Source organism: Spermophilus citellus, assembly GCF_964194105.1.
Source record: "Spermophilus citellus genome assembly, chromosome: 4".
In the NCBI taxonomy this organism is placed as follows: domain Eukaryota; kingdom Metazoa; phylum Chordata; class Mammalia; order Rodentia; family Sciuridae; genus Spermophilus; species Spermophilus citellus.
In genome coordinates, this window is record NC_138185.1 from 183,549,603 (window position 1) to 183,564,449 (window position 14,847).

The window sequence follows — 14,847 nt, forward strand, 5'->3', positions numbered from 1 at the left end:
TTGGCCCTTCAACTAATAGCCATTGATTTTGAGGGCATTTGGGGAATACAATCTTTTTATCAATAAATTCTTTCTCATAAGAATAAGGCTTTCTGGACAATACATTTTGTATTATAGTAAAGCAACTTCTAGTCTTCTCTATTTCCTTCATCTAGCAACAGCTTGAACCTGTACTCAATTTGGAAAATCCTTAAAAGGAATGACTATCCCCATCGTGATCATGACATTAAAACTTGCCAGTTCTCAGCAATTTAACTCTATCAGAACAAGCTCCAAGTAGAAACAGTGGGGGAAATTCATGTACAAGTAGATGGTATTAACTCATATGATATAAGGGAAAGGTAAACAATATACATTATTTCACTGCATTATCTGCCACGCATATAGGTTGCTCCATAGACTGAGAATGTTAAGCCACCTCCTAGCAAAATACTCATGGGCCGTGTTGGAGTGGTGGCTCAGCAGTAGAGCATGTGCAAGGACCTGGGTTTGATCCTCAGCACCACATAAAAAAAAAATAAATAAATAAAGGTATTGTGTTCAGCTACAACTAAAAAATAAATGTACTCATGGGGCATTTTACAATTAATGAATATCTTTGGTGAAGGAATGATTGAAAGAATTCAAGGCTTAGGTGGTAAGGTAAAGTGAAATCTCCATTTGATTTTTTAAAAAGAAAAAGACAATGAGGTGAGCAGTTTGACCATTTGGAGTGCCTGCACTCTGTGTCCTATTATAAACTAAAATAAAGGGGGAAAAGGGCAATGAGATACCCTAAAAGGCATCTCAGTAAGACAAGTAACTCTTGTGTTATGACAAATGGAGTTTCACTAGTGGGTAGCGACACCTTTAGTTAGCAAAATCACTTGTAAGACAAATACATTTTCCAAGCTCTGGGAAAATTATTTTTTGTCTGAAACAAAAACAAAACAAGGGACAATTACACACACAAAAAAAAAAAAAAAAAAGAAAAGAAAAATTCACTCACAGATTCCTTTCCCATCTTCTTTTGTAGTCGAGTTTGCCACTGGACGGCTTGCATAACAATGGCTTCCCATCTTCTTTCAAGATTTACAATGATTAGCTGCATGGGCTGGTGGTCTGCGTTCAGATTGCAGGTCTCACGGTCATCCAGTAGATGCTGGCATAATCGAAGAATGGAGGCCACCCCTCGACGTCTCTGCTTTATTTCACGACAGAGGGACTGCAACACAGAATTGTTACAATCTATGAACTGAACGGTTATAGGGCGGAGTTCCCTAAAACATGAAACATTCCCTTCCACCATTATTTTGAATTGTAATTATATGCTAGTTACAAACAACAGGACAAGAAGAAGGGCCCTGAGGTCTCTATAGATAGCTAACTAATGCTAGAGAAATTAGCTTCATTCCTTTTTCACTTATTTCTTCCCTTTTTCACTTATTTCTACCTTTAAAATGTAGGTTCCCACCTTGAAACCTAGGTAGTTAACAATTTCTAATCTAATGAAATAAATCATTTAGGGCATATGAATGCTAAACAGATTGACATGCTTTTTCAAGGTCAAAGAAACACAAAAAATTGAAATATACTCCAAAATAAAATGGAATTTTTCCAAATTTATTTCTAGATTCTTTGAAAAGAACAAGTTCAGTTTTTTACTGTCTGAGAATGAATTGAATAAGGTTGCAAAGAATTTTTATATATAAAAGCTATTATCTGAAAAAAAAGATAAGCAGTATTTCTCTTCCAAAGCTTGATTAACAAAGCAATAATGTTCTGAAAACAGAAATTAAGATACTGGATTATTACTGCACTATTTGTTAGTTGCTGTGTTTCTTTTAATAGACATCACACTATTTAAGAAGGATATGCATGCATCAAAATAGCATTTTGCCCCCAGAAGCATTTGTATTACTGCAGTGACCCTAAGCTGAACAATTCAAGCAAAATAGTGGGTACACATGTCTAAAAATATTATATCCTTTCTTTGCCTACGGATAGTGTGTAAGTGATATTCTAATTCAAAGCCTTCAGGAGAAATGATGATTATATCCACAAACATCACTGAATTACTAATCTCCCTCTACTGCCACAATTGGACTGTTCTAACAGTTAACAGATTGCTTATTAATCAACAAGGGTAAACAAGACAATGCAATTTCATTTAGTGTGAGAGTTTTAATGCCTGAAAGTATTTGTGCTTAAAATGTTAATCTAGATAAGGCTTCATTAGAAGAAGTCTTAAAATGATTAAGTGCAGTTCATTGAAATGTGCATGGAGTAGGGGTAGTAGATCAGCAGGTGGACATTTCATACAGATGTTCCACTTATTGATATAATGCATGCTATAGCCATTTAAATGACCGTAACTCAGTAATAGCTGGAATTCTATTATTTCTTTAATGAGAGAACCCTGTACCTTTAATATTTCTGAATTTTAAATAAGGTGAATGACAAATTCCCAAACCTCTATTTATGGCAAAATATGACTAGGAATTTTATTATTCAATTTATACCAGTGCAGCAGTTTCAGTTTTGTTTCCTGGGCTTACCCTTATTTATTTTCCTAGGGTTCATTACTATTTTCCTATATAGCTCCTGATACAACAACCAGGTCTGACAAATTTCTTTACTGATACTATTCATTAGTTCATTGCTGATTGAGGGGAACTCCTAGATATTCAAGGATAAAACTTGAGAGCCCTTTAAAGCAACAAGAATTGTTTCCATCTCCTCCTCCAATTCTGCCAGCTGTCCTTTCTTGATCCACATGCATATTCTCTCTCTCTCTCTCTTTGACACATACACAGACACACACACACCACACACACACACACACACACACACACACCCCTACACATCCTATACACTCTTACTCAACAACAACTGTTGAGCAGTCCAAACTACAAAGTCCACTGAATACTTGTCAATTTTTGGCCCAATACTGAATGGTTCAACATAATATTATCACCAATTGAAACTGGTTCAAATGCTTCCTAAGGAAATGCACACTAAGAATTCTGTTTTTTGGGGGGCTAGGATTGTGGCTCAGCGGTAGAGCGCTGGTCTAGCACGTGTGAGGCCCTGGGTTCAATTTTCAGCACCACATAAAATAAATAAATAAAATAAAGGTATTGTGTCAACTACTTCTAAAAAACAAATGTTTTTAAAAAAGGAATTTTGTTTTTTGTTTTGTGGTTAATTTATTAAAAGAAAGGGCTACAAAAACCAAAAGATGATTTGTGTCATAGTCCTAGATTTTTAAAACCACTGTTTGAAGTTACACTAGAATAGTAATTACATTTCTCAAGTAAACAAAAAGTCCCCAAGTTCTTAGTCTAAGGAAAATTTGCAATTAATGGCACTAAAGGTATGTATGGATGACTCCATAATAAGTAAGGCACAGTCCATACAAGATAGTATCTGCAAAATGCCCTTATGGGCTTCATTCACCCTCACAGGTATTTTCAAAGCTCTAAAACAGGACTCCTGAGGTTGGTATGGGAAATTTTTATAAATATCATTGGCCATATTTTTTGTAAGTGTCTATAATATATCTAATATCTAAATATCCAGAAAAGCTTCACCCCCTTATCTTAATGCACATGAATTAAGATGAAATGGTGGTTTAAAAATGTAAAAGCAGTTACTATTGATATTCACTACCTGATTTTTCAACCTTCACAATTCTACATTTTTCTTACTTTAAATATCTAAAGGGCTTAGTCTACATTCTGGATTAATAATTTATTCTATATGTACACTCTTCAAAAGGAGAGGAAAATTGAGAATTTTACATGGCAAACATTTCAGTACTTTTTTAAAATAGGAGATATATCTGGTAAAATAACATTCTTCTACATAAATGTGTTTCCATGACAACATTAAAATATACATATTTATTTATAATCACAAACACATACTAAATAAAATCAGTGGATCTGCTGGCAACATTTCTCAGAATCAGTAGTTTACATTATTTCCATGATAAACTATGCACAGAGAAATGATAAATATAACTACATAGGAATAAATGATTATTATGACTATTTTTGTCTTATATTTCAGAGAACTGTACTTTTAAATAGAAACCCAAGCCAGGCAATCTAAGTAAGGCACAGAAATATGACAAACTTATCCTTACCTCTCTCTTCTCTGCTACACTGACCTCCTCAAATATGTACTGTACCTTCAATGCTAGGTACTCATTCAGGAATGAAGGTTTCAAAAATGAACAAGCTACTGCTGCTCCTTTCCTCAAGGAGCTGAAAGTCTACTGGAAGTTAACTATACAGATAAGTATAACCATACAAATGAGTATAAAACAAAGAGGGAAGGAAGTCTGTGCAGGTTAATATTGGAGAAACTAATGAAATCTTCAAGGAAATGGTGGAAACCAGAAAATCCAAGATAAAAGATGGGTGATAGTAGTTACAGGGATAGAAGACCTAGAGACATGTGAATGTGGCAAACAAGTCTGAACTAGTACCTTTGGGTGTTTAATAGTTGGGGAAAATGAGAACGAAATGGATGAAAAGGGAGTTATAGCATAGAGAAGTTTGGAATGCCTTCCATTATTACTAATTTTTAAGCATTTTCCTTAATATCTAATGAGGTCATGGCTGGTTCCTGTGCATGGTCATATTGCCCTCCTGGAGAAGTATAAGACAAGAAGAGGTACAGGAAATTCAAAAGAAAGAGAAGCATAACTAATATCAATATGTCAAAGAAAAGTATTCCAAATGCTTTAATATTTAGTTGTCATTTGGTAATTTTTTGGCAATTTCTTCCTGCAAGGCTACCTTTGTTAGTATAGAGGATTGTCTCAGAAACCCAATTGTTAGAGTGCAGTTTGATGTGCCACTTTTAAATTTCTTTTCTTTTTTTAAAATATTTTTTTAGTTGTAGATGGACACTATATATATATATATATATATATATATATATATATATATATATATATATAATTTTTTTTTAATGTGGTGCTGAGGATCAAACCCAGTACCTATCACATGCCAGACGACTGCACCACCACTGAGCCACAACCCCAGCCCCCCACCACACTTTTAAATTTCTAATGACCAATTATATTTACTTCTGTTTCTACTAATTTTCATCATGTTTCCAAAAAGGCAGATTTGCTATAAAAATGAGAAGCATTAAAAAAAAAATAAAAATTCTTATGTTTGTTTTTCCTTTACAAAGAACAGATTTACAACACTCTAAACATTTTTCCCCCCTTGGGGAGGGATCATATTATGAAAGAGTTGCTAACAGGGAAAAGATTTTTGTTTTACATCTATAGGCTGTCAATTTGGTTTCTAATTCACCAATGGCAATTTACAAGGGTTTTGTTTTGGTTTACCTCCTGACATCCCTGGTCAACTTTCCAAATGTTGAAATCATTCATATACTGAACCAAATAGACAAAATCATTTCTGGCACTGGCTTCAGTATGATGTCATTGAAGGTAAGACTTTCAATGCTGCTACTTTATTCTTCACAATATCTCAAATGTATGGCAAATGCTAATGTTTTACATAGAAATATTACATTTACTTGTATGTACATGTACTTGATATTGAACAAATGCCATCTACTTCATATGATGATGTAAACAAACTTACAATAAAAATATTACTATAAGTAGATGAAGAACTGTTAAAATATTACACATACATAAATAAAATGTGAGAACCAAATAGAGGAAAGAGAGATTAAGAGAAAAACAATATTTCAAAAACACCAAAACTTGGGGGGGGGGGTTGTGGTTCAGTGGTACAACAATTACCTTGCACATGTGAGGTACTAAGTACAATCCTCAGTACCTCAGTACTAAGTATAGTACCTCAGTACACACAAAAATAAATAAATAAAAATACTGTGTCCATCTACAACTGAAAATATTTTTTAAAACACCAAAACTCAATATATGTTAAAAACAAATTCTAAGAAATTTGTCTCCAATATCATAATTTTATTCAACATTAATTTAATATTATTAGATAGGTCAATATAAACAAAGTAATAGAACTTCAGATAATCTGAAAATTGAAACAGAAACTATGAAGCAATTCCATTTATAAAGGCAAATATTACTTCTAGATTGATCACTTATTTACCAATACCTATTTTTTAAATTCATTCTTTCTAGATATACATGGCAATAGAGTGTGTTTTGACATATTACACATACATAGAATAAGTATGACTTGTTCCAATTAGGATGATTTTGGTTGTATATGATGTGGAATTACTTTGGTCATGTGTTAATATATAAGGATAGGAAAGATATGTCCAATTCATTCTACTGTCTTTTCTATTCCCATCCTCCCTCCCTTCCCTTCATTCCCCTTTTTTATGATATGAGCAGTTGCTTTCTCTTTGTCTGCTACCTGTAGCCAGATTTTCTAGAGGAGAGGTCCTCAGAGTCTTATTCCCAGGTCCCAGGGGTATTAGCATCACCCAGGAATTGTTAGAACTGCAAATTCTCTGGGGCCATACCATATCTTCTGAATCAGGAACTTTGGGATGAGGCCCAGTGAGGTACAGTTTAACAAGTACTACATGTGATTTCACTGCATGCCAAAATTTGAGAAGACAAGTCTACAGGGAATAGAGAAATTAGTTTTCAGATCTTGTCAAGTAGATTTTTTACAAGTATAAACAGAAGGTATAAATTCTGATTCTAAAATCAAACTGGTAGCCAAGAGTCGAAGGACAATGATAATTAGTGATCACTCTTTTTCTTATTGTCATCAAATGACCAAAATATAAATAAATGAATGAATCAGTGCAATAGTTTGGATCTTGAATGTTCCCCCAGATACTTCTGGGAGGTGGTGGAGCCTTTAGGAAGTGGGCCTAGTGGGAGGTCTTTAGGTCATTTGGGGAATGCCCCTGAAGGGAATTGTGGGACTTTTCCTAGTTGTCTCTTTGCTTCCTGTCTAGAAGGTTTGTGGTTTCGCTCCACCACTCACTAGCACCCTGGTGTGCTGCCTCCTTACAGGTCCAAAACAATGGGCCAACCTGTCATGGACTAGAAATTCCAAAACTGAGTCAAAACAAACCTCTCTTAAGTTGGTTATCTCATGTATATAACTTGTTGTGTCAAAAAGCTAACTAATATAATCAGTGAATAGATCTTTTCATCCAACCTTATCTTTATGTTATTAATATTTTCTTGATGATATCCAAAAATTTCAGTGAAATTATAATTGAACCTGTGTTAAATTGTTTGCAACCAATATTTGGAGCTTCTACTCCTATTTTTACCAAATGTCATTTACTAGTTAATGCCTCTAATAATACGACATTGTGCTAAATTAAATAGAAGCCCTGCTAACAGAACGTTTACACAATAAAACAGAATGATGAAGATTCCTAGGAAAGTAAAAGAGATCAGGTGCATATAATGTTGATACCTGCAGTCATGGTCCAATAAGAATATAGAACAAGTGGGGAAAATGAGAGGCTATACTGGTACCCTATGCAATTTCAGAAGATGCTTTTGACTGGTTGATTCCAGATCATTATTTGGGGGGGCAAGGTTAGCAATAGTCATATGCAGGATATTTCTTATAGCAATAAGCATTTTTTGAGTATAAATTATTTGCCATACACTGTACTTTTCATTACAGGATTAACGTTAGTGGATGAGAGGTATATAATAAGAAGTATTACCTGTTCTTAAGATCTTATAATCTGACTGGAAAGAGAACATGCTGATTCCTTAGCGTGAGATAAATAAATGCAAAGCAAAGGTTATTGATAAAACAACTCATCAGGTTGAAATAGGTTTAAAATAAGGTAAGGGAGGGGAAAATTATTTGTGAATAGTATGACCATGATCCAAGTTTAAGGTGCAACTGATATATATACTATATTATGGCAATTTACTTAGAGAATAAGAAAGTCCATTACTAGCTGCAGTATATAGATTAGGATTCACAGAATTAAAACTAGGCTTGGAAGATGCTGAAGATTGGAAAGGAGGAGGGAAGCAAATATAGGCATTACAGATTAGAGTATGCACAGAAGAAAAGGTCAAGAAATCTTAATTTTTGTAACATTTTAACATGGAAGTTCAAGTGGGTATGATGATAATCATTGTTAAATCATTCATTCATTCATCTAAATGTACTTATTGAGTGCCTCCTACATGCCAGGCACTGTTCTCAGTGATAGGAATATAGCAGTGTGCAAGGTACACAAGATTTCTTATTCATAAAACTTACATTTTCATGTATGCAGGTGAGAGAAGCTAGAAATAAAACATAAATAAATATTTTAAAATATCAGATAGTGTCAAGAGCTATAAAATAAATTGGGTGATACAATAGAAGTAGATGGGAAGTTACTTTAGACTGGGTCTTCAATAAAGCTTCTCTGAAGAGGTAACATACAATAACAAGTTCAGATGGAGAAACAAAATGTGACCTACTGTTCTGATGCTGTAATAGTTTAGATAAAATAATGTTTATAAAGTAAAAGCTAATATATTTCATTAAAGTCTTATTTTAAAATTAAATATAGAGTGCTATGATTAAAATTTAATGCTTATCAATAAAATAAATTAAGTTTAAATATTATTAGTGCAATTAAGTCAAGAAACAATAGTCTTTATTTAAAAATGGTTCTGGGACAACTGGATATCCACATGTAAAGGAATGAATTGGACCCCGACTTTGTACCACATGTAAAACTAATTCAAGATGAATCATAGACCAAAATATGAGAGCTAGAACTATAAAAATCTTAGAAGAAAACAGAGGAGTAGGTGTTCATTACCTTGAGTTAGTCAATGTTTTCCCAGAATGACAGGAAAAGTAGAAATGACTTTTGACTTCTTAGATAAAATACCAAAGTACAAGCAATTTTTGGACTTCTTAAAACTTCTACATTTCAAATGACTCCATCAAAAAAGTGAAAGGACAACTCACAAAATGGAAAGAGATTTTTCAACATTACATACCTGATTAAAGATTTATATCCAAAATATATTTAAAAATTCTTACAATAAAAGTAGTCTTTTAAATGACCAAAGTATTTCAGTAGACATTTCTTTAAAGACATAAAATGGCCAATAAACACATAAAAAGATACTCAACATCATTAGCCATCAGTAAAATGCAAATATAAAATAACTTGATAGCACTATGTTTCTACTAAGTTGTCTAAAATTAAAAAAAAAATAATAAGTGTTGATCATACTAGAGAATTTGGAACTCACATACATTGCAGATGGAATTGTAAAATGGTGTAGTTACTTTAGAAAACAGTATGACATTTTGTCCAAAATTTGAACACAGACTTACTCTATGATCCAGCAACTTTACTCCTAGGTAAGTATTCATGAGAACTGAAAACACTTGATCACATAAAAGTCTGTACAAAAATATTTATAATAGCATTATTCATAATAGCTCAAAAGTATAAACAATCCAAACATCCATCAATCAATGGGTGAATAAACAAAACATAGCATATTCATATAACAAAATATTATTTGACAATAAAAAGGCATGAAATATCAATACATACTACAACATGGATAGACCTTGCGAACATTATGGTAAGTGAAAAAAGCTACACACAAAAGGTCATATAATACCTGTCTTTATTTATATGAAATGTCCAAAACAGGATAATGGATAGAAACAAAGTAGAACAGTGGTTACCAAGGGCTTCAGTAAAGGTAAAATAGGGAGTAACTGTTAATGGGTAAAGAGTTTCTTGTAGAGGTGGTGAAAATGTTTTGAAATCAGATTCTGTAGTATGTGAATCATACTTCAACAAAATTGTTAATTTGAAAAAAGTTCTATTTCTTCATCAATCATGTAACTGATTTTATAATCAGAAAACTTATTATTCTCCTAGGGTATTATGTATGCTTGTGTTACTAGTGATACCAGTCATCATGGTTCTGACACCATGGGTTAGTGCAAGGATTAATAGACTTACAAATATAAACTTAGAGCTTTTCTCCCGCTTTTTCAACTTCTCTTCCAGACCCAGTCTTCTTTGTGAACTTTTGTATTTGTTTTATGTTATTTGTAGAAGTAGAACAGCTATATTAAGAATTGCACTTCATTATTATATAGTAGAATATCTACTTTTCATGTTATTCTAGGAAAATGCTGTCTAACTCAAAGTAATGAACACTTCTCTGTTTTCTTCTAAGATTTTTATAGTTCTAGCTCTCACATTTTGGTCTATGATTCATCTTGAGTTTGTTTTACAGGTGGCACAAAGTTAGGGTCCAATTCATTCCTTTATATCTGGATATCCAGTTGTCCCAGCATCATTTCTTGTAAAGACTATTCTTTCCTGACTTGATTATACCAAGTAATGATTATAAAATCCATTGGGATAGAATCATTAATACAAACCTACATATCTTAGTCAAATGGTCAGACATTCTCCTATATGACAATAATATATTGCATTTTTTAATATAGCTGTCCTACTTCTAGAATTATAATGAAACATACACAGAAAAAATACACAAAGAAGACTGGGTCTGGAAGAGTAGTTGAAACAAATGTGGAAAATGAAGAATGTTAATTAAATGAAATTATTTCAGTGAAGAATTTCATACATAATCATTTACATCTTATAAAACTGTACTCTATTGCATTATTGGTGTCAGTACAAAAATGGGAGACCTGACATATTGGATGTACTTCATGTACTTTACCAAAGATTACAAATTGATTACACCTATCTGAACCAATACAAGACAAAAACAATGCTATCTTCAACTATTTCATCAAGGCTTGCTTGAAAGCAAAAGCCAACAACCATTGAAATTTATCAATTTCTATAGTATTATTCTTAATAGAATTTTCCTAGTTATTTTCACTAAGCCCCGATATTAATGATTAACATATTTTTGTATATGTGTGCCATGAATTTTTAGGTACTTGTATGTATTTACTCATTTAATCTCCACAACAACACATGCACACACATATGCTCACGTGCACACACACATACACACACACACACACACACACACACACACATATATAGAAAGGGGAACAAAGGGATTATGATTTAGTTTACAAATGAGGAAATGACGATGAGGGGAAGTTAAATAACTGATCAGAAGTAAAGCAACTAATAAACAGCAAGGCAGGATTTTTAACACAGGAAGCCCAAATTCAAAGCTGATTCATAAAAACTGATACACAGTTTTCTTTTCATAAGAAATATGAAGAACTTGTAAGATGTCTACATTTTCAGACTAACTGGATCCTGACTTCAACTATATGTGGATACAGTCATAAAGTTATTGTTCCCAAGAAAGCCAACAACCTCTTCTTGTAAACCTTTCAGAAATCCAATCTTCTAAACGGTACTCTAGGTCTTCAAATACACAAGAATTAGTAATACGCACAATACTTAAATCCAGGGTGGCTACGAAAGCATGGATGGAAAAAAATATAAATCATTAATTAAATAAGCATGTATGGTATACCTATTATAATGGGTACAATTCAAAGTGCTTAAGATACATCAGTGTACAAAACAGGCAAAAATCTTCTTTCAAGGGCCTAATATTCTAATAGATAGAGGAAGTATTATCTCTTGAGAAAGGTATAAATTATAGGAATAATAAAGGAGAGATTAAACAAAGGTAGAAAGTGTTCATTAGGCAAATGATTAACATTTCTAGCAATGGGTCAGCAGCTCTTTTGGTCCTGAGAACACCATTCTCAAGTAAATTATGTGCTTAACTATATGTAGTGTATAAAGTGTTGAAATAAGAATTTCCACCCTAGAATTGTGAAGAAGTAATTATTCAAAACAGACAAAAAACTCATATTTCAAATTAAGTATGAATGATGACTTGTATATATTTTTTTTAAAAAATGGCAAATGACATCTGGGTATTTTAACTGATTCCAACCTTGAAAAACAATGTCAGCCAATACAGAGATACAGTTCAGTTGCAAACTCTGGGACTTAATCTATATTGAAGCTAAATATTCTATAAGCATGCAGTGAAGTGCAAAAAATAGCAATTGAAAAATGACATGATTAAATGGCACGACATGCAATCATTTGCTCTCAATTATATCAATGTATCTTCTTCATTTCTAGGAGTCAGGCAGAAATATTGTTTTTTAAATGCCTCTATTAAATTGTTCACCAATAATAAAATAGATGAGAGTCCTAATAAGCTCATTTACATAACATATATCATACAGTACAAAACTATTCTCTCCAAACAGTTTTGCTCATAGATTTGTCTCCTGGTTGTCATGAGTCTTTGCTACATTAGCAGATTTTAAAAGCATAATACTGCCTTCAGGACCATTTGTAGAAAAATGTTTATGAAACTTTTCTAGTTAACCCTTGGCAGGATCCTTATTGCTAATTATGGAAAAAGTATTGATATAATATCTTGGCTGTCACATTCTATTATGGTGATGGTAGAAGCAGAATCTAGGTCTGACATTTTGGAAATATCATCTAATTGCAAGTCAGAAACAGAGAATGACAGTTTTAAGTAGATTATAACTTCTTTCAAAATAGCAAACTGGTTTGCTTAATATAAAAGCTAGATTTTAAAAATAGTATTAAAGCTTCCTGAATTGGTTCACCAAGCACATCTCTATCAGTTCATTGGAAAAGAGCTGGGTTGTGTGTCAAAACAGTTTGAAACTGTACATGACAGTATAAGTCCAGATTCAAGCACTGAATTATTTCTTATAACCATTTAGAATCAAAATATTTCCAGTGAATATTTTTATTTTTAAGAAAAATCACTTACCCTCTGTTCATTCACCTTGTCAGCAGAAAAGAAAAGGTCAAATACAGTGCAGTCACCTTCCAGGACTCTGAAAAACCAGTCCTTTGACCTAGAAAAATATTCTACTTCTTCTTGCAATCTAGTATACTCACCAATCAATCTGAATCACTAAAGGTCACCAGGAATATTAATTAATACTGTAAATTCTTGGAGACCCTTCAATAAGTGATGTCATCCAGGGAAAGATAATTATTATTTTATAAATATTCATGTTTATGTTTAATAGCATGTATTTTCATCTGATAGAAAAATATGTAGTAAATTTTCATATGGTGTGACACTACATCATGTATAACCGTAGAAATGTAAAATTGTGTACAATGAATCAAAATGCATTCTGCTGTCATATATGCTTAATTAAAACTATGTATATAGTAATTTACTGTATACATACATGTATATAAGGGAGCATTTCTACAACTTTTAGCTTTTTTTTTTTGGTTTAGGATAATATAAATATACAAGAAGCATTCTAAAAATGCAGATCCCGTGTTATTTCTTGAAAACTGTTGTTTTATCCCTATGTGGCACTCTTTAATTTCTTTGTTATTTTCTCTATACTAGGTTAAGTACTTTTAAATATGTTTGTTTTTAAGAATCAAACTCAGTGGCTGTGTGCTTAGTTCATATTCACATGTAATTAGTAATATGTTATATACTTCCTTTTCTAAATTAAAAACACTATTAAAATTCCAGACATACAAAACAATATGAAGATTAAGTTACTCTAAAGAAAACTGTAATAGCTTACAGATTGCTTGTATCATTACTAAAATGCTGGTACCTATTATGGAGTCTCCCTGGAATAAAGAATGTACTTTTGGCAATAATCTTTTAAAAACATGTCCATTATGTTAAGATGCTAAACTAGTCTGCAATTTCAAAAAGGTAACTTTTAGCAACAAGGGGAAAAGGGTGCTGGATTTAAATGCAACTTAGCCATTATACTACAAAATACTTTTTTAAAAACTCCCACAATCACTCTTTTCATAAGCAAATAAGATATTAATTGTAATTTATTTTCATCTATTATATTTACAATACCCACTGAGGTTTCCTCTCATTGATTCCATGGGAATCATTTCAAAGTAATTCTTAGGAATGGATAAAGATGATTTCTTTCCTCTAGATTATCTGTTGGTCCCAGCTACCTGAAATCACCTTTGTTTTTAGTGGATCTTAAGTATTCACTGGCCAGAACAAAGGATATCCAGGACAGACTGGAGGAAAGGAAAGAAAGAATTCTGTATGACAACATACAGTGCACTACGGTACCCATTTTATAAAATTTATAAGAAAGGGCTTATCCTAATGACCATATCTGGAGAATGAAATAGCATAAGAAGGAAAACTAGAGAATATAGGAGCCAGGGTGAACCAAGAGGAATTTCCAAGGATAAGGTGAAACACACAGCCAACCTGACTCATGACGAAAAATAGACTAACTAATTTCATGAGTTGCTCCACCATACTGCATGGTGTTTTTTTCACTCTCATCTGCCTATAGTTGGCTATACTTCACCACACTCCTCTTATCAAGTCCTGTGTTTCTAGACTTGTCTCTGGCTTCTTTTTATTTCCTATGAATACACTCCTAAACTCATCACAAAGCTCAGTCTTACTTGAAGCAGAAGAGTTAAGAACTAATATTTTAGAGAAGTATTCCTATGATTCTAGAACCATACAGATGGAAAAATGGGCTTCAGAAACTCTAGGAATATATAAAGAATATGGGAAGAGAGTCAGACTTTGGGAATACAATTTCTAAAGAGGAGGAAAATGATGCCAGGGAGAAAAAGTCAACATTCAGAAAAAAAAATCCTTTCTTTAGTAGTCATTTAATACTCCTGATCTAGAAGGAGCAGAGGCTTAGACAGCTTTATAAACTTTATACTCTTCATTTTATTTTCATAGCATGTAAAATAAATAGGATGACTTCTTGTGAGTTTGGACCACTGGGGATTTGTTTCTTAGCCCTTTCCTTTGCATTTGCAGTGGAAGCCAGAGCATCTTGCCTTCTTTTCACAGTCTTTCAGTATTCC

At 32.7% G+C, this 14,847-nt stretch overlaps 1 protein-coding gene across 3 annotated transcripts in view; it reads right to left on the bottom strand.

Annotated features, from left to right (window-relative positions):
• The window catches only part of AKAP6 (A-kinase anchoring protein 6), a 532,388-nt gene that overhangs the window by 49,222 nt on the left and 468,319 nt on the right, over window positions 1-14,847 (bottom strand). For all 3 annotated transcript variants that reach the window (XM_081290017.1, XM_081290018.1, XM_081290019.1), the window contains one exon: window positions 989-1,204. In XM_081290017.1, the coding sequence (XP_081146143.1) occupies window positions 989-1,204 (216 nt within the window). The remainder of the gene's footprint in view (window positions 1-988; window positions 1,205-14,847) is intronic.